Below are 21627 nucleotides of genomic sequence, written 5' to 3' on the forward strand. Positions count from 1 at the left end.
CCCCTTGGCATACCTTCAAGTACCCCATTTGAGAACCACTGCCATACAGAATCACAGTACTGTTAATGTCAGGATAACAAATGTTTCACTTTTCAAGAAAATTTATTTTGTCTTTACCAATATTTGAAACACGTAAACAAAGTAACCCAAATTTCCCTGTTTTAACAACATGAACATAAAAAACTGTTCTACTTAACCAGTCTTGCTGATTATCTCTTAATCTACTATTTGACCTGCAATCTCCTTTTGTAGGCCGTAATGCACTTGTACACATAGAACTTCAATGCTTGACATTCCCGCTTCAAAGCTTAAACATCACTTAGGCATCTTCAGAATGGATCTGACCATCATTTAAAAAGGTTTCCCTTTAGGGGACCTGTTATTTTTGTACCCATACCGTCAGAGGTCCCCTAAAGGTGACTGTGTAAACAGAGCCATGAACCCATTAAGTAAGCAGTGCCAGAACACACACACACACACACACACACACACACACACACACACACACACACACACGGACACACGGACACAAACGAAACACACACACGAACACAAACACACACACAAATACAAACACACACACGAACACACACATGAACACACGGACACACGGACACACGGACACAAACGAAACACACACACAAACACACACACACAAACACAAACACGAACACACACACGAACACACACACGAACACACACATGAACAGACACATGAACAGACACATGAACAGACACATGAACAGACACTCACGAACACAAACACACAAAAACACACACCCACGAACACAAACACACACGAACACACACACACAAACACGAACACAAACACACGAACACACACAAACGAAACACACAAACGAACACACACGAACACACACGAACACAAACACACACACGAACACAAACACACACACGAACACACACACACATACGAACACACACACACGAACACACACACACACACGAACACACACACACACACGAACACACACACACACACGAACACACACACACACAACCACGAACACAAACACACACACCCACGAACACAAACACACACACCCACGAACACACACACAAAACACACACAAAAACACACACAAACACGAACACACGAACACACAACACAAACACACATGAACACGAACACACACGAACACAAACACACACGAACACAAACACAAACACGAACACACACGAACACAAACACACACACATGATCACAAACACACGAACACAAACACACACACCCACAAACACAAACACACACGAAGACACACAAACACACACAAACACACAACACAAACACACACGAACACAAACACACACACACACGAACACACACAAACACGAACACAAACAAACAAACACGGACACAAACACGGACACGAACACGGACACACACACAAACACACACACGAACACGAACACAAACACACACACGAACACGAACACAAACACACACACGAACACGAACACAAACACACACACACGAGAACACACACACACGAGAACACACACACACGGGAACACACACACACGAGAACACACACACACGAGAACACACACACACACGAGAACACACACACACACACACACACGAGAACACACACACACACGAGAACACACACACACGAGAACACACACACACGAGAACACACACACACGAGAACACACACAAACACGAACACACATACACGAACACGAACACACGAACACATGAACACACGAACACACACACACGAGAACACACAAACACAAACACACACAAACACGAACACACACGAACACACACACACACACACACGGACACAAACACACACAAACACGAACACACACAAACACAAACACGAACACACCCAAACACGAACACACCCAAACACGAACACACCCAAACACGAACACACCCAAACACGAACACACAAAAACACACACACACACACACAAGAGAACACACACACACAAGAGAACACACACACACAAGAGAACACACACACACAAGAGAACACACACAAGAGAACACACACAAGAGAACACACACACGAGAACACACACACGAGAACACACACACACACAAGAGAACACACACACACAAGAGAACACACACACACACACACAAGAGAACACACACACACACACACGCGAGAACACACACGAGAACACACACACGAGAACACAGCAACTTACGTTTCGGTGTCAGACACCAGAGACTCGTTGTTGCAGACGTCGTTGAAAGTGTGCAGCTGGTTCTGAGGGAAACATTCAAGCGCCGTGAGTGAGGAGGCAGACGTGGCGGCGCCAAGATGGCGGCGTGCGTGTGTGTGTGTGCGTGTGTGTGTGTGTGCGTACTCACGGTGATCTGGCTGAGGCCGGCCAGGCGCATGGTGAGCGTGGGTGACATGAAGTACTTGAAGGCCAGGTCCAGACTCTCCTTGTCAAAGCACAGCGCACTGTCCAGAGGCTCCTTCACCGTGCTCCACATCATGTCGGCCATGTTGCGTGCCGCGCTCTGCCGCAGTTCCTGGTCGGAGAGCTTGCACAGGTACCTGGAAGACATCTTGCTTTAGACACGAAGGACAGTGCTGATGTCATTTGGAGCAACAACGTTCTTATCCACGCGGGATGTGTACTGAGCACCGGTACTTTGTGGTACCGCTTCCTAATCGGGAGGACCGTGAAGGTTCTGCAAACATAGTTGACTTGTAAGACTGTAAGATGTTGATCAAATCAAGACTTCCTTGCTGTGAGATGTTCCATGATGTTGCTGCTGTACAATAAAATGATTTTATTTGTAGATGTGCTGATAAGAGTTCCCGTGGGTATTGGTTTGGATACAAGCTGAACAATATACATCTCTACTAGTCGCTGAGTCAGCGTTGCCTGCACGCGGCCTCCTCCAAGGTCATGTGAGGGGAGCTTTGCTGGAGGCCTGGAAACGGTTGCTATGGCAACCACAGCTCTACCGAGCCGTCAGAATTGAACAACTGCCCGCGAGCGGCAGAGCGACACCTATCAGGTGACATGTTCAATTAATAATATTGATCAATTAGATTAAAAAAATATATATACATTTTTAAAAATAAATAGACAATAAATTAAAATTAATTAATAAAAAAAAAAATATATATATATTTAAATACACTTTACAAATACAGTTAAAGTGCAGCAGGGGTTCTTAGCCTTTTCCACGATTAGAAATCTTATTCCTGATTTTAAATTGTATTCAATAACTATTATTTTTAACCTGCTTACAGTTTAACAGGATAAAAAAATTAAAACCTAAAAATTAGGGATGTCCAATGGCTTTTTGCCGATATCCGATATTCCGATATTGTCCAACTCTTTAATTACCGATACCGATATCAACCGATACCGATATCAACCGATATATGCAGTCGTGGAATTAACACATTATTATGCCTAATTTGGACAACCAGGTATGGTGAAGATGAGGTACTTTTTAAAAAAATTTGTAAAATAAGATAAATAAATTAAAAACATTTTCTTGAATAAAAAAGAAAGTACAACAATATAAAATCAGTTACATAGAAACTAGTAATGAATGAAAATTGGTCAAATTTAAAGGTTAGTACTATTAGTGGAGCAGCAGCACGCACAATCATGTGTGCTTACGGACTGTATCCCTTGCAGGCTGTATTGATATATATTGATATATAATGTAGGAAGCAGAATATTAATAACAGAAATAAACAACCCTTTTGTGTGAATGAGTGTAAATGGGGGAGGGAATTTTTTTGGGTTGGTGCACTAATTGTAAGTGTATCTTGTGTTTTTTATATTGATTTAATAAAAAAAAATAAAAAAAATAAAAAATTAAAAAAACGATACCGATAATAAAAAAAACAATACCGATAATTTCCGCTATTACATTTTAACGCATATATCAGCCGATAATATCGGCAGGCCGATTATATCGGACATCCCTACTAAAAATGATTACTAAATCATGGAAACTGATGAAAAATACATTTATGTATAATTACATTAAATAAATTCTAACTAAATCCATAACATAATTGTTTCTTAAAAACTGTCAATAAAATTGAAGTGCAAACGAAAACATATTCCACACTATAGTTGTAATTTTTGCGCTGAAGAAACTTGATATTGTCATTACTGCCACAAGTGGTGGAAAAGGGTACTACAACTGAGGACCACAGCTGAGGAACAGATACTTTTGACGGCCCTCCAGGTCAGTGTTTTTCAACCTTTTTTGAGCCAAGGCACATTTTTTGCGTTGAAAAAATGCGGAGGCACACCACCAGCAGAAATCATTAAAAAACTAAACTCAGTTGACAGTAAAAAGTCGTCGTCGCAATTGTTGGATATGACTTTAAAGCATAACCAAGCATGCATCACTATAGCTCTTGTCTCAAAGTAGGTGTACTGTCACCACCTGTCACATCACACCCTGACTTATTTTGAGTTTTTTGCTGTTTTCCTGTGTGTAGTGTTTTACTTCTTGTCTTGCACTCCTATTTTGGTGGCTTTTTCTCTTTTTTTGGTATTTTCCTGTAGCAGTTTCATGTCTTCCTTTGAGCGATATTCCCCGCATCTACTTTGTTTTAGCAATCAGGAATATTTCAGTTGTTTTTATCCTTCTTTGTGGGGACATTGTTGATTGTCATGTCATGTTCGGATGTACTTTGTGGACGCCGTCTTTGCTCCACAGTAAGTCTTTGCTGTCGTCCAGCATTCTGTTTTTGTTTACTTTGTAGCCAGTTCAGTTTTAGTTTTGTTTTCCATAGCCATCCCTAAGCTTCAATGCCTTTTTAGGGGCACTCGCCTTTTGTTTATTTTTAGATACGTTTACAAAGCAATTAGCTACCGGCTGCCACCTAATGATATGGAAGAGTATTACACGGTTACTCTACCGATCTCTAGACAGCACCGACACTCAACAATGGCACTATATTTGCAGATTATAATTACTGGTTTGCATAAAATATTTTTTACCCAAATAGGTAAAATTACGTAATCTCCCACGGCACACCGGTTGAAAAACACTGCTCTAGGGGGCGCTCGTGGGGCCCAACTTTACCACTACAGGGGCGCGCGGTGCCACTTAGACTGAATTAGAAATCCTACTCTTGATTTTAAACGTATTTTTTAATAATATTTCCAACCTGCTTACAATTGAACAGAATAAACCTAAAAAATAAAATCATAAAAATAAATATCTATCAAATATACTGCAAAAGAAGGTACAAAAAATACATTTACTTTTATTACACGGTGCTAAAATAAATTTGAATCTAATGTTTCTCAAAAACTGTCAAAATTAAAGTGCAAAAGAAAACATCTTCCACACTATAGTCATCATTTTTGCGCATAAGAAACCTCTCAGACTTTAGCTCCAGACTTCTATTTGTTTGATATTGTCATTACTGCCACAGGTGGTGGAAAAGTGTACTACAACCGAGTACCAATGCTACCCATACGGACCACAGCCGAAGAAGGTACAAAAAATACATTTACTTATTATGCAGTGCTAAAATAAATTCTAAATAAATAGTTTCTTAAAAACGGTCAAAATTAAAGTGCAAACGAAAACATCTTCCACACTATAGTCATAATTTTTGCGCTTAAACTTTTCTACAACTTCTTCTGACTTCTGTTTGTCTGATATTGTCATTACTGCCACAGGTGGTGGAAAAGTGTACTACAACCGAGTACCAATGCTACCCATACGGACCACAGCTGAAGAAGGTACAAAAAATACATTTACTTATTATTATGCAATGTTAAAATAATTCTAAATTAATAGTTTCTTAAAAATGGTGTAAATGAAAGTGCAAACGAACACATCTTCCACACTATAGTCATAATTTTTGCGCTTAAACTTTTCTACAACTTCTGTTTGGTATTGTCATTACTGCCACAAGTGGCGGAGAAGTGTACTACAACCGAGTACCACTGCAGCCCATACGGACCACAGCTGAAGAAGGTACAAAAAATACATTTACTTATTATTATGTAATGCTAAAATAAATTCTAAATTAATAGTTTCTTAAAAACCGTCAAAATTAAAGTGCAAACAAACACATCTTCCACACTGTAGTCAAAATTTTTGCGCTTAAACTTTTCTACAACTTCTTCTCCTGACTTCTGTTTGTTTGATATTATCATTACTGCCACAGGTGGTGGAAAAGTGTACTACAACCGAGTACCACTGCGACCCATATGGACCACAGCTGAAGAAGGTACAAAAAATAAATTTACTTATTATGCAATGCTAAAATAAACTCTAAATTAATAGTTTCTTAAAAACTGTCAAAATTAAAGTGCAAACAAAAACACATCTTCCACACTATGGTCATCATTTTTGCGCTTAAACTTTTGAACACCTTCTGTTTGTTTGATATTGTCATTACTGCCACAAGTGGTGGAGAAGTGTACTACAACTGAGTACCACAGCTGAGAAAAAGACACCTAGTTTGACAACTGGTGGGGCCCAACTTTTCCACTACAGGGGGCCCGGGACTGGATTAGAAATCCTACTCTTGATTTTAAACATATTCAATAATTATTTCTAACCTGCTTACAGTTTAACAGGATAAAACTAAACCTAAAAATAAATATAATAAATCAAATATACTGCAAAAGAAGGGACAAAAAATACATTTAATCAAATAAATCCCAACTAAACCCTGAAGTACAGCACACTCGATGACATCCTGAAATGGTCTTTGTCAGTCAAAACCTCCTAAAGTAGCACAAAGTTGGCCACAATTCCAGCAGCAAGTACTTTGAGTGGTAAGAAGTATGGTGTGATGGTGCACGTCCACGTACCGTATGACATACGTGCGGAAGGGGATGATGTGCTGCATGACTGCAGGAATGTGCAACCATATCCGGATCTGCGCACAAACAAACCGAGGTGAACACCACGGGCGAGGGGGCGGAGCCTGCGGGGACTCACGTTGGAGACGATGTTGATGAAGGCGTGCGCGATGGGGAAGGGCAGACTCTCGGGTGTGGCCGACTCGAAGCACTCCTTCATGAGCGACAGGCCGTGCTCCCTGCAGAAGAGACACACGTAGCGCAGCAGGTGCAGCGGGACCTCCACGTCCTGGACACAGGTTTAGAGCTTTTACTTTGAAAAGACGCAGCCAGGAACGTATGGAAAAGACGTATTTAAGGTGGAAAAGATGTATGGAAAAGACGTATTTAAGGTGGAAAAGATGTATGGAAAAGACGTATTTAAGGTGGAAAAGACGTATTTAAGGTGGTAAAGACGTTGGAAAAGACGTATTTAAGGTGGAAAAGACGTATGGAAAAGACGTATTTAAGGTGGAAAAGACGTATGGAAAAGACGTATGGAAAAGACGTATGGAAAAGACGTATTTAAGGTGGTAAAGACGTATGGAAAAGACGTATTTAAGGTGGAAAAGATGTATGGAAAAGACGTATTTAAGGTGGAAAAGATGTATGGAAAAGACGTATTTAAGGTGGAAAAGATGTATGGAAAAGACGTATTTAAGGTGGAAAAGATGTATGGAAAAGACGTATTTAAGGTGGAAAAGACGTATTTAAGGTGGTAAAGACGTTGGAAAAGACGTATTTAAGGTGGTAAAGACGTTGGAAAAGACGTATTTAAGGTGGAAAAGACGTATGGAAAAGACGTATTTAAGGTGGAAAAGACGTATGGAAAAGACGTATGGAAAAGACGTATGGAAAAGACGTATGGAAAAGACGTATGGAAAAGACGTATTTAAGGTGGTAAAGACGTATGGAAAAGACGTATTTAAGGTGGAAAAGACGTATGGAAAAGACGTATGGAAAAGACGTATTTAAGGTGGAAAAGACGTATGGAAAAGACGTATGGAAAAGACGTATTTAAGGTGGAAAAGACGTATGGAAAAGACGTATGGAAAAGACGTATGGAAAAGACGTATTTAAGGTGGTAAAGACGTATGGAAAAGACGTATTTAAGGTGGAAAAGACGTATGGAAAAGACGTATTTAAGGTGGAAAAGACATATTTAAGGTGGTAAAGACGTTGGAAAAGACGTATTTAAGGTGGAAAATACATATTTAAGGTGGAAAAGATGTATGGAAAATACGTATTTAATGTGGAAAATACATATTTAAGGTGCAAAAGACATAGAAATTACGTATGTAAAAGACGTATTTAAGGTGGAAAAGACTTATAGGAAAAGACTTATTTAAGGTAGAAAAAACATATTTAACGTGGAAAAGACAAATGGAAATGATGTATTTAAAGTGGAAAATACATTTTTAAGGTGGAAAAGATGTATGGAAAATACGTATTTAATGTGGAAAATACATATTTAAGGTGGAAAAGACATGGAAAAGACGTATTTAAGGTGGAAAAGACGTATTTAAGGTGGAAAAGACGTATTTAAGGTGGTAAAGACGTTGGAAAAGACGTATTTAAGGTGGAAAAGATGTATGGAAAATACGTATTTAATGTGGAAAATACATATTTAAGGTGGAAAAGATGTATGGAAAATACGTATTTAATGTGGAAAATACATATTTAAGGTGGAAAAGATGTATGGAAAATACGTATTTAATGTGGAAAATACATATTTAAGGTGCAAAAGACATAGAAATGACGTATGGAAAAGACGTATTTAAGGTGGAAAAGACTTATGGAAAAGACGTATTTAAGGTGGAAAAGACTTATGGGAAAAGACGTATTTAAGGTAGAAAAAACATATTTAAGGTGGAAAAGACATATTTAAGGTGGAACAAACATATGGAAAAAACATATTTAAGATGGAAAATACGTATTTAAGGTGGAAAAGACATATTTAAGGTGGAAAAAACGTATTTAAGGTGGAAAATACGTATTTAAGGTGGAAAAGACAAATGGAAAAGACAAATGGAAATTATGTATTTAAAGTGGAAAATACATTTTTAAGGTGGAAAATACATATTTAAGGTGGAAAAGATGTATGGAAAATACGTATTTAATGTGGAAAATACATATTTAAGGTGCAAAAGACATACAAATGACATATGGAAAAGACGTATTTAAGGTGGAAAAGACTTATTTAAGGTAGAAAAAAATGTTTTAAGGTGGAAAAAACATATTTAAGGTGGAAAAGACATATTTAAGGTGGAAAAAACATATGGAAAAAACATATTTAAGGTGGAAAATAGGTATTTAAAGTGGAAAAGACAAATGGAAAAGACAAATGGAAATTATGTATTAAAAGTGGAAAATACATTTTTAAGGTGGAAAATCAATCAATCAATCAATGTTTACTTATATAGTCCTAAATCACGAGTGTCTCAAAGGGCTGCACAAGCCACAACGTTTTTAAAGGTGGAAAAGATATTTAAGGTGGAAAAAATGAATGGAAAAGACATATGGAAAATATGTATTTAAGGTGGAAAATACATTTTTAAGGTGGAAAAGACATTTAAGGTGGAAAAGACATTTAAGGTGGTAAAGACATATTTAAGGTGAAAAAGACAAAAAGACGTATGGAAAAGACATATTTAAGGTGGAAAAGACATATGGAAAAGACGTATTTAAGGTGGAAAAGACATATGGAAAAGACGTATTTAAGGTGGAAAAGACATATGGAAATGATGTATTAAAAGTGGAAAATACATTTTTAAGGTGGAAAATCAATCAATCAATCAATGTTTACTTATATAGTCCTAAATCACGAGTGTCTCAAAGGGCTGCACAAGCCACAACGTATTTAAGGTGGAAAATATATTTAAGGTGGAAAAGACATATGGAAAATATGTATTTAAGGTGGAAAATACATTTTTAAGGTGGAAAATACATTTTTAAGGTGGAAAAGACGTGTTTAAGGTGGAAAAGACGTATGGAAAGGACGTGTTTAAGGTAGAAAAGACGTATGGAAAAAAGGTATTTAAGGTGGAAAAGACGTATTTAAGGTACAAAAGACGTATTTAAGGTGGAAAAGACATTGGGAAAAAAGGAATTTAAGGTAGAAGACGTATTTAAGGTGGAACAAAGACATATGTAAGGTGGAACAGACGTACTTAAGGTGGAACAAAGACATATTTAAGGTGGAACAGACGTACTAAAGGTGGAACAAAGACATATTTAAGGTGGAACAGACGTACTTAAGGTGGAACAAAGACATTATTAAGGTGGAACAGACGTACTTAAGGTGGAACAAAGACATATTTAAGGTGGAACAGACGTACTTAAGGTGGAACAAAGACATATTTAAGGTGGAACAGATGTACTTAAGGTGGAACAAAGAGATTTAAGGTGGTTGGTGAAGGTGCAGAGCTTACATTCATGTCACAGTAGGAGCCCAGGATGCTGCTTTCATGAGCAGATATGTCCTGGAAGACACACATCTTGTTAAACAACTGGAAGCCACAGATACAGAGTGTGTGTGTGTGTGTGTGTGTGTGTGTGTGTGTGTGTGTGTGTGTGTGTGTGTGTACTCACCTCGATGGTGGGGTGTGTGTTGTGTTTGTAGGCAGTGTAAAGAGGGAACTGGATCTGGAAGATCTTGGCAGCACAAAGCAGAAGTTTCTCTCTCTCCTCGGTGCTCCACATGCTAAACGTGTCATGGCCGTCGTGTCCGGCGCCGCCCGCCGCCAAGCAACCATCAGCAGCTCCGGAGCCACCGGCGCTCTCCCCGGGACCCGGCTGCATCTGGGTTTCCCCAGACGGGTTTCCCCCATGACCCCGCTCGCGGTTCGGGTCCGGAGTGTCAGCGTCCTCCTCCGCGGAGTCCCGCTCGACGTTGACCGGCTCGTCGTCCCCGGGCGAGGCCGGCTGAGGGAGGGGCTTGTGCTGCTGCTGCTGCTCCGCCGCCGCCTCCTGCGCGGCCCCAGACCCGCCTCCTTTGTGGGCGTGGCCCTGGACGCTGCAAAGGCGCTCCCTGAGGCTGGCGATCTGGACCACGACCAGGTTGATGAGGGCGCACACCAGCTGGTTGAAGACTTCCAGGTGCTTGTACTCCTTGAAGCAGCACAGACATTGTCTGCAAAAGGAAACAGGAAGCTGTGAGAGAGCGCTCGCGTTGCCACGGTAACAGTGAGGATTTGAATAAGAGTTCATTCCAAGATAATTTCCATGTCTAAGGGTGTACTCTCATACTATCTTTGCACCGCCATGGACTTCTCCCTCATGCTGGCCAGTGTTCCAGTGGCCACGCCCCCTTGACTTACACCATCTATTACTGCAATTTCTACGGCTTGGTGGAATATTTCTAGAATTCTGATGACATATTTGGTTGTCCCAACCATGAACAAAATGGCGTCCTTCAAGCAGGTTCGATTCCGCACGGAGTGATGGGCACCGTGCAGAGCGCCAAGCCAAGCGCCCCAGCGTGGAACCTCCTAGCTCGGCTTCAGCGTCTAACGTGGTTTTGGCGAGGGGACAGGAAGTGGCGCTCACCTCTGTGTCCACGAGCCGATGTGAGCCAGCACTCGCAGGGCTTGATCCTTCTTCAACTGGAAGCCGCCCTCACTGCCGTCTGCATCTGAAACTGAGGAGCAAGCACACAGGTGGGGACACTTCATTAGGTACACCTAAGTCCATATGATTAGGGACGGAACAAGTCAGGAAAGTCACTTGGAGCCATCTCAAAGCATCTTAAGGCCCCAAGAGCAACTGTGCAGACAATTATTAGTATAAAGTGCATGGCACAGTTTTGTCACTGCCACGATCAGGAAGAAAACGCAAGCTATCACCTGCTGCTGAGAGGAAAATGGTCAGGATGATCAAGAGTCAACAGAGAACCACCAAAAAGCAGGTCTGCAATGAATTGGAAGCTGCTGGAACACAAGTGTCAGTGTCCACAGTCCTCAGCCATGGACTGAGAGGCTGAGAGGAAGCCCTTACTCCAGAAGCCACACCTTAAGGCTCGTCTAAAGTTTGCTGCTGATCACATGGACAAAGATAAGACCTTCTGGAGGAAAGTTCTGTGGTCAGATGAAACAAAAATGGAGCTGTTTGGCCACAAAACCCAGCAATATGTTTGGAGGAGAAAATATGAGGCCTTTAATCCCAGGAACACCACCCCTGCAGTCAAGCATAGTGGTGGTAGTATTATGTTCTGGGCCTGTTTTGCTGCCAATGGAACTGGTGCTTTAAATGGGACAATGAAAAAGGAGGATTACCTCCAAATTGTTCAGGACAAGCTAAAATCATCAGCCCGGAGGTTGGGTCTGGGGCGCAGTTGGGTGTTCCAACAGGGCAATGACCCCAAACACACGTCAAAAGTGGTAAAGGAATGGCTAAATCCGGCTATAATGAAGGTTTTAGAATGGCCTTCCCAATGTCCTGACTTAAACGTGTGGACAATGCTGAAGAAACAAGTCCACGTCAGAAAAGCAACACATTTAGCTGAACTGCACCAATTTTGTGGTCAAAAATTCAAGCCAAAAGCGCCTTATTGCAGTGAAACTTGCCAAGGGACATGTAAGCAAATATTAACATTGTTGTATGTATACTTTTGACCCAGCACATTTTCAGTAGACCCATAATAAATTCATAAAAGAGCCAAACTTCATGAATGTTTTTTTGTGACCAACAAGTATGTGCTCCAATCACTACATCACAAAAAAAACAAGAGTTGTGGAAATGATTGGAAAGTCAAGACAGCCATGATATTATGTTCTTTACAAGTGTATGTACATTTTGACCACAACTGTATATCGTGATAGTTTTCAGCCATAATACTCAGCACTAATAATTAGCGATGTAACACACTTATATCGTGATAGTTTGCTGCCATATTGCCCAGCACTATTAACAAAAAATAAAACATGTTCACCCAGTGTTTCCCATAAACTGCCAAGATACCTGTGGCGGTGGGGGCGTGGTCACCATGACATCATCGAGTAATTTGCATAATTTACTACAATGATACGATTTTCTCTAAAAAGGCTCAAAAAATGTATACTTACTAATTAATAACAGTTTTGTTTTAAACGTCCATCCATCCATCCATTTTACAATATAATTACAACACTTTATGTACATATTTATATACAGATTTGAACAATAAGTTATTCACTGAAATATATGTATTAATTGTGGTTTTTACAAAAAATATATCTTATAAAATATAAAAGCTAAAATGTCTCTTAAAGCTCTGCCCCTTTAATTAGTGCATACTAAATAATTTAACTTTAGCCTACTACTACAACCATATTATTTACCAGCAACATAAAGTGAAACAGAGGCAGAGGTGTCCTGCCACAGTCAGTAACAAATAAACAGAAAACAGTAGTGGTCAAATACAAATTAGGCAACAAGAGAAGTATCCTACACTTCTCTTTTGTAAAGTAAATCTGAACAGCCGATATGGGCATCTACATCAACTATATGATTTGCCTGAGAAGCTGGACAGGACAATATATATATATATATATATATATATATATATATATATATATATATATATATATATATATATATATATATATATATATATATATATATATATATATATATATATATATAAAAGGGCTGCAACTAACGATTAATTTCATAATCGATTAATCAGTCGATTATTACTTCGATTAATCGATTAATAATCGGATAAAATAGACAAACTACATTTCTATCCTTTCCAGTATTTTATTGAAAAAAACAGCATACTGGCACCATACTTATTTTGATTATTGTTTCTCAGCTGTTTGTACATGTTGCAGTTTATAAATAAAGGTTTATTTTTAAAAAAAATAAAAAATATTTTTTTGTTGTTAATAAATGATAAATGGGTTATACTTATATAGCGCTTTTCTACCTTCAAGGTACTCAAAGTGCTTTGACAGTATTTCCACATTCACCCATTCACACACACATTCACACACTGATGGCGGGAGCTGCCATGCAAGGCGCTACCAGCACCCATCAGGAGCAAGGGTGAAGTGTCTTGCCCAAGGACACAACGGACATGACTAGGATGGTAGAAGGTGGGGATTGTTGTGTTTTTTTAAAAGCCTCTGCGCATGCGCATAGCATAGATCCAACGAATCGATGACTAAATTAATCGGCAACTATTTTTATAATCGATTTTAATCGATTAGTTGTTGCAGCCCTAATATATATATATATATATATATATATATATATATATATATATATATATATATATATATATGGCTGCAACTAACGATTAATTTGATAATCGATTAATCTGTCGATTATTACTTCGATTAATCGATTAATGATCGGATATAATAGACAAAATACATTTCTATCCTTTCCAGTATTTTATTGAAAAAAAACAGCATACTGGCACCATACTTATTTTGATTATTGTTTCTCAGCTGTTTGTACATGTTGCAGTTTATAAATAAAGGTTTATTAAAAAATAAAAAATAAAACTTTTTTTTTTTTTTTTTTTTTTAAAGCCTCTGCGCATGCGCATAGCATAGATCCAACGAATCGATGACTAAATTAATCGGCAACTATTTTTATAATCTATTTTAATCGATTAATAATCGGATAAAAGAGACAAACTACATTTCTATCCTTTCCAGTATTTTATTGAAAAAAAAACAGCATACTGGCACCATACTTATTTTGATTATTGTTTCTCAGCTGTTTGTAAATGTTGCAGTTTATAAATAAAGATTTATTTTAAAAAATTTTTAAAAAATTAATTTTTTTATTTTTTTTAAAGCCTCTGCGCATGCGCATAGCATAGATCCAACGAATCAATGACTAAATTAATCGGCAACTATTTTTATAATCGATAAAATCGATTAGTTGTTGCAGCCCTAATATGTATATATTAGGGCTGCAACAACTAATATATATATATTAGGGCTGCAACAACTAATCGATTAAATCGATTAAAATCGATTATAAAAATAGTTGCCGATTAATTTAGTCATCGATTCGTTGGATCTATGCTATGCGCATGCGCAGAGGCTTTTTAAAAATAAAAAAATAAAAAATACTTTTTTTAAAAATTTTTTTTAAATAAACCTTTATTTATAAACTGCAACATGTACAAACAGCTGAGAAACAATAATCAAAATAAGTATGGTGCCAGTATGCTGTTTTTTTTCAATAAAATACTGGAAAGGATAGAAATGTAGTTTGTCTCTTTTATCCGATTATTAATCGATTAATCAAAGTAATAATCAACAGATTAATCGATTATCAAATTAATCGTTAGTTGCAGCCCTAATATACATATATTTGTGGCGGACGTAATTCTTTTGTGGCGGGCCGCCACAAATAAATGAATGTGTGGGAAACACTGTCACCACATGTTTTCATTTTAAATGTTGCATCAATGACAAAAAAAGCCTTAAAAAATTGCTTGCTAAGAATGAAAATATGCCAAATAATATAATTGACCTAATATGGTGGAGTGGAGGTGTGGCTCGGCGTGACGCCAGCTTTTAGATACCTGGGGTTACGCCCACAGTTCTGTCATAATGTGTTTAGGAGCTTGTTTGCGACACCTTGAATTTTTTTAGGGTGACGTTTGTGGTCCTGATGGGACTTTAAGATCCCCTGAGTGCACCTGTCACCGTGCTGACACCTGGTCCTATAAACTAAGCAGCATAAATATTTGGACAAGCACAAGTGAAGGGGGAGGGGGCCCTAACAAAGGTTTTGTCTCCCACGCTGAAGCAGCAAGTCTCGGGTCAAAGGTCATCAGCAGAACATTTGGACCCGCCAGTCCTCACAGAGGAAAATAGTCCTTTCTTGTCGGGAGAACAACTTACCATGGCTTTAAAGCTGCTATTTCCATAATGTGCACTTTTCTTTGTCCATTTCTGCCCGCTAGTTTCCTGCTTGTGGCTCATAGTTGACCGTGCGTTAACAAAAAAAAGGAGTGATGTTACTGGAACTTATAGTTAACGCGTTATTATGGTGGTAACTTTGACAGCCCTATTCAAAAGCATTTGTGAATACACAAATAATAATAACTTCACTTAATGAACAATCGATGGGTTTTATTTTGAAATGACATTATTCATCTGTGTCATTGCAACTATTAAAATAACGCTGCTATTCATTTGTGCCGTTACGGTTGTGAAGTTATTAACCAATTATGATTCATAACAGCAAAATCTCCCCAAACGTGTCCCAAATGTTTCTGCTGCAAAAATGTTTGTCTAACTTTGGCAGTTTTTATGTCAGGGCTGCTTATCAAGAATAGCAGAATGTACAAAACTAACACTAACATACAAACTGGAATAGTTCACATAAAAACTATAATAGTTAACATACAAATGATAATATTTAATAGCATTAAAATTATAATAGTTAACATAAAACTATAATAATTAACAACATAAAAACTATAATAGTAACATAAACTGTAATGTTAATAAACTACAATAGTTAACAACATAAAAACTGTGGGAGTTAACTGTGGGAGTTAATACCAACAACAACGGTGGGAGTTAATACCAACAACAACAACAACGGTGGGAGTTAATACCAACAACAACAACAACGGTGGGAGTTAATACCAACAACAACAACAACGGTGGGAGTTAATACCAACAACAACAACAACGGTGGGAGTTAATACCAACAACAACAACAACGGTGGGAGTTAATACCAACAACAACAACGGTGGGAGTTAATACCAACAACAACAACAACGGTGGGAGTTAATACCAACAACAACAACAACGGTGGGAGTTAATACCAACAACAACAACGGTGGGAGTTAATAACAACAACAATGGTGGGAGTTAATAACAACGGTGGGAGTTAATACCAACAACAACAACAACAACAACGGTGGGAGTTAATAACAACAACAATGGTGGGAGTTAATAACAACGGTGGGAGTTAATAACAACAACAACGGTGGGAGTTAATAACAACGGTGGGAGTTAATAACAACAACGGTGGGAGTTAATAACAACAACGGTGGGAGTTGATAACAACAACGGTGGGAGTTGATAACAACGGTGAGAGTTAACTGTGGGAGTTAATACCAACAACTGTGGGAGTTAATAACAACGGTGAGAGTTAACTGTGGGAGTTAATACCAACAACTGTGGGAGTTAATACCAAAAATGGTGGGAGTTGATAACAACAACGGTGGGAGTTAATAACAACGGTGAGAGTTAACTGTGGGAGTTAATACCAACAACTGTGGGAGTTAATACCAAAAATGGTGGGAGTTAATGACAACAACGGTGGGAGTTAACAACAACAACGGTGGGAGCTAATAACAACGGTGGGAGTTAATAACAACAACAATGGTGGGAGTTAATAACAACAACAATGGTGGGAGTTAATAACAACGGTGGGAGTTAATAACAACAACAACGGTGGGAGTTAATAACAACAACAATGGTGGAGTTAATAACAACGGTGGGAGTTAATAACAACAACAACGGTGGGAGTTAATAACAACGGTGGGAGTTAATAACAACGGTGGGAGTTAATAACAACGGTGGGAGTTAATACCAACAACAACCACAACAACAACAACGGTGGGAGTTAATACCAACAACAACAATGGTGGGAGTTGATACCAACAACAACGGTGGGAGTTGATACCAACAACAACGGTGGGAGTTGATATCAACAACAACAACAACGGTGGGAGTTAATACCAACAACAACAACAACGGTGGGAGTTAATACCAACAAAAACAACAACAACAGTGGGAGTTAATACCAACAACAACAACAAAAGTGGGAGTTAATACCAACAACAACAACGGTGTGAGTTAATACCAACAACGGTGGGAGTTAATAACAACAACGGTGGGAGTTAATAACAACAACGGTGGGAGTTAATAACAACAACGGTGGGAGTTAATTACAACAACGGTGGGAGTTAATAACAACGGTGGGAGTTAATAACGTGAGTTAATAACAACAACAATGGTGGGAGTTAATAACAACAATGGTGGGAGTTAATAACAACAACAATGGTGGGAGTTAATAACAACAACAATGGTGGGAGTTAATAACAACAACAATGGTGGGAGTTAATAACAACAACAATGGTGGGAGTTAATAACAACAACAGTGGGAGTTAATAACAACGGTGGGAGTTAATAACAACAATGTTGTGAGTTAATAACAACAACGTTGTGAGTTAATAACAACAACGTTGTGAGTTAATAACAATGGTGTGAGTTAATAAAAACTGTGGGAGTTAATAACAAAAATGATCATATCTTTAATATAGAACTAATTAGTTTTTGTAAGTCTTTAGGTGTCTCATATATACATAAATACATATACATACACATACATACAAACATACAAACATACAAACATACATACATACATACATACATACATACAAACATACAAACATACATACATACATACATACATACATACATACATACATACATACATACATACATACAAACAAACATACAAACATACAAACATACATACATACATACATACATACATACATACATACATACATACATACATACATACCATACATACATATATATTTGGCCCTGGGACAGACTATTTCTACTACAATAAGACAACAACATGTGTCGTTTACTTTAAATTACAGTAGTAACACAAACAACAACAACAACAACACAAAGCTGGTCAAGTTCCAACACCTGTAAATATGACTGCACCCATATTTGGAGCCCTCTAGACCAGTGTTTTTCAACCTTTTTTGAGGCAAGGCACATTTTTTTTCCATTAAAAAATACGGAGGCACACAACCAGCAGAAAAGGTTAAAAAATGAAACTCCACCAGGTCGTCGTGCCTTATTTTGAGTTTATTTCTGTTTTCCTGTGTGTGGTGCTTAAGTTCTTGTCTTGCGCTGTTACTTTGGTGGCCCTTCCTGTTTTGTTGGTGTTTTTTCATGTCTTCCTCTGAGCACCTGCGATGTGTTAGCAAGCAAGACTATTTATGTTGTTGCTATCCTTCTTTGTGTGGACATTGTTGATTGTCACGTCATATATGGATGTACTTTGTGGACGCCGTCTGCTCCACACGCTGGAAGTCTTTGCTGTCGTCCAGCATTCTGTTTTTGTTTACTTTGCAGCCAATTCAGTTTTTGTTTTGTATAGCCTTCTCTAAGCTTCAATGCCTTTTCTTAACAGCACTCGCCTTTTTGTTTATTTTTGGTTTAAGCATTAGACAGCTTTTTACCTGCAAACCACTGTCTTCGTTCCCGACAATTAGCTACACTACACACAGGAAAACAGCAAAAAACTCAAAATAAGTCACGACGCGACGTGACAGTACACCTACTTTGAGACAAGAGCTAAAGTGACGCATGCTTGGTTACGGTTTGAATTCATACCCAACAATTGCGAGAACGACTTTTTATTGTCAATATCGGCTGACTTATACTCCAGTGCGACTTATGTTTTTTTCCTTCTTTATTATGCATTTTCGGCTGGTGCGACTTATACTCCGGAGCGACTTATAGTCCGAAAAATACTGTACTTTAAATTACAGTAGTAACAACAAAAACAACAACACAAAGCTGGTCATGTTCCAACACCTGTAAATATGACTGCACCCATATTTGGACCACTCTAGAATATATGTAGAGTTGTAGTGTACCTAATGTTGTGACTTTGATGCTTCTTTTTTTTTTTTTTACCATAACTAACTTGCTTGTATTGAGTCAAAAAAAAGGAACAAACGAGCTGAGCGACACACAATGGAAGCAATGATGGGAACAGCTAGCTAGGCCCTGTTAGCTTAGCACGGCTAGCACCTGTTAGCTTAGCACGGCGAGCCAAGTTAGCTTAGCACGACTAGCCAAGTTAGCTTAGCACGACTAGCCAAGTTAGCTTAGCACGGCTAGCCACGTTAGCTTAGCACGGCTAGCGGGGCTTGTTTACATTGACTGCCTTCCCCTGACGCCGCTGAGATAGCACATTCGCGGTCCGACATGACGGTGCGACAATCGAACTTTATGCCCCCAAGCCAACATCTTCTCACACGGCAACGACATTATGTGTTTGTGGGGGGGAAAAAATAATTAATGTCGGATGCTAACTTAGCCGCAGCTAGCTTAGCACTAACGGCGCCCGTACGAGGAGACATTTCCAACATTAGCGGTGATATAACGCCATCATTCTGTGGGACGTTGCGGGCAAAAAGCGTGACATAAGACTGCGAGGCGAGAATGTATGTTAGGTTAGCCAGCTAGCTCGCCCGGCTAAAGTCGCTAGCTAACTGGCTAACTTTCATCTCCCCCAAAGTGTCCTTTGAAGACTAGGATGCTTGGCACACTTCAGCACGACAATCCCGCTAGAAAGATATGAAACACCCAGCATGACAATCACGCACCCACGCGTGTAAATGACAGACTTGGAGGGGATAAAAGGTGTCATGCACTTTGATAGCTAGTTAGCATGTAGCGAAAGGAAAGACTCGGACTTACTTTCGTTTAAAACCTCCACCAGCTCGGCGCAGTTGTCGCACATTGTTCATGGAGAGCCCAGCTGTGATCAATGCATGGCCGGGGAGAAGCTGCTTCTGTACCCAGCTGACACTCCGGGGGCTATATACTATATACCTTGCACAAAATGGCCCGGCGGCTGGCTGCTGAAGACGGTGGTGATCGCGCCGGATAAAAGCGGGCGGCGGGAGGGGGGAAGAGTCGAGGAGGTTGGCATCCAAAAAGGGCCGGTGACGGCGGGCAGAAGGAGGCAGCAGGCCGGCGATCACTTCGCAGGCTGGACGTTACTTAGTTGGCAGAGTAGACGCGGCGGCCATGTTTAAAACAGGAGGGGCGGGGGAGGGTGGGGGGGTTGACGCAGCGTGTGCGCTCTTCGGCCACTTCCGTCTCGTCGCGTGCGCGACTTCGGCTGCCTTCGGAAGTGTCGCGAGAGCCGGCCGTGACGTCATCGCGCGCGCGAAGTACAGTCGCTTTTATATTCGGAAATATTATTATTTCTCAACTGTTTGTAAATGTTGAAATTTATGAATGAAGGTTTATTAAAAAATAATAAAAAACTTAAACTATACATTGATTGTTATTGTTCTTATGGTTGTTTTTTTAAATGTTGAACGTTATAAATAAAGATTTATAACAAAATAAATAAAATTAAAAAACCTCTAAACCATAAAAAAAATAAAATTATATTCGAAATAAAACATTGATGCTGTGTTCCAAATTTAAATTATTTACTATTTTATATATATATATAAAAATATACATTTTCTACCGCTTGTCCCTTTTGGGATCGCGGGGGGTGCTGGAGCCTATCTCAGCTGCATATATATATATATATATATATATATATATAGCATTCTATTTTAGTTACTTTATTAAGTTTACAACCCCCTGTCGCTGTTTTTGTACTTATTTTGATTATTATTATTTCTCAACTGTTTGTAAATGTTGAAATTTATAAATGAAGGTTTATTAAAAAAATAAATAATAAAAAACCTAAACTACACATTGATTGTTATTGTTCATATGGTTGTTTTTTTAAATGTTGAACGTTATAAATAAAGATTTATAACAAAATAAATTTAAAAAAAAACCTAACCCATAAAAAAAATAAAATTATATTCGAAATAAAACAATGATGCTGTGTTCCAAATTTTAATTATTTACTATTTTATATATATATATATATATATATATATATATATATATATATACATATACATTTTCTACCGCTTGTCCCTTTTGGGGTCGCGGGGGGTGCTGGAGCCTAACTCAGCTGCA

At 38.7% G+C, this 21627-nt stretch overlaps 1 protein-coding gene across 10 annotated transcripts in view; it reads right to left on the bottom strand.

Annotated features, from left to right (window-relative positions):
- Positions 1-20674, bottom strand: part of usp34 (ubiquitin specific peptidase 34) — a 116072-nt gene extending 95398 nt beyond the window's left edge. For all 10 annotated transcript variants that reach the window (XM_062026343.1, XM_062026338.1, XM_062026336.1 and 7 more), the window contains exons 1-8: positions 20332-20674; positions 11395-11485; positions 10438-10978; positions 10278-10328; positions 6947-7096; positions 6817-6884; positions 2357-2549; positions 2191-2252 (exon numbers count right to left, since the gene is read on the bottom strand). In XM_062026343.1, the coding sequence (XP_061882327.1) occupies positions 2191-2252; positions 2357-2549; positions 6817-6884; positions 6947-7096; positions 10278-10328; positions 10438-10978; positions 11395-11485; positions 20332-20374 (1199 nt within the window). In that variant the 5' untranslated portion in view covers positions 20375-20674. The remainder of the gene's footprint in view (positions 1-2190; positions 2253-2356; positions 2550-6816; positions 6885-6946; positions 7097-10277; positions 10329-10437; positions 10979-11394; positions 11486-20331) is intronic.
- Positions 20675-21627: the final 953 nt, after the last annotated feature.

Source organism: Entelurus aequoreus, linkage group LG18, assembly GCF_033978785.1.
Source record: "Entelurus aequoreus isolate RoL-2023_Sb linkage group LG18, RoL_Eaeq_v1.1, whole genome shotgun sequence".
Classification (NCBI taxonomy): domain Eukaryota; kingdom Metazoa; phylum Chordata; class Actinopteri; order Syngnathiformes; family Syngnathidae; genus Entelurus; species Entelurus aequoreus.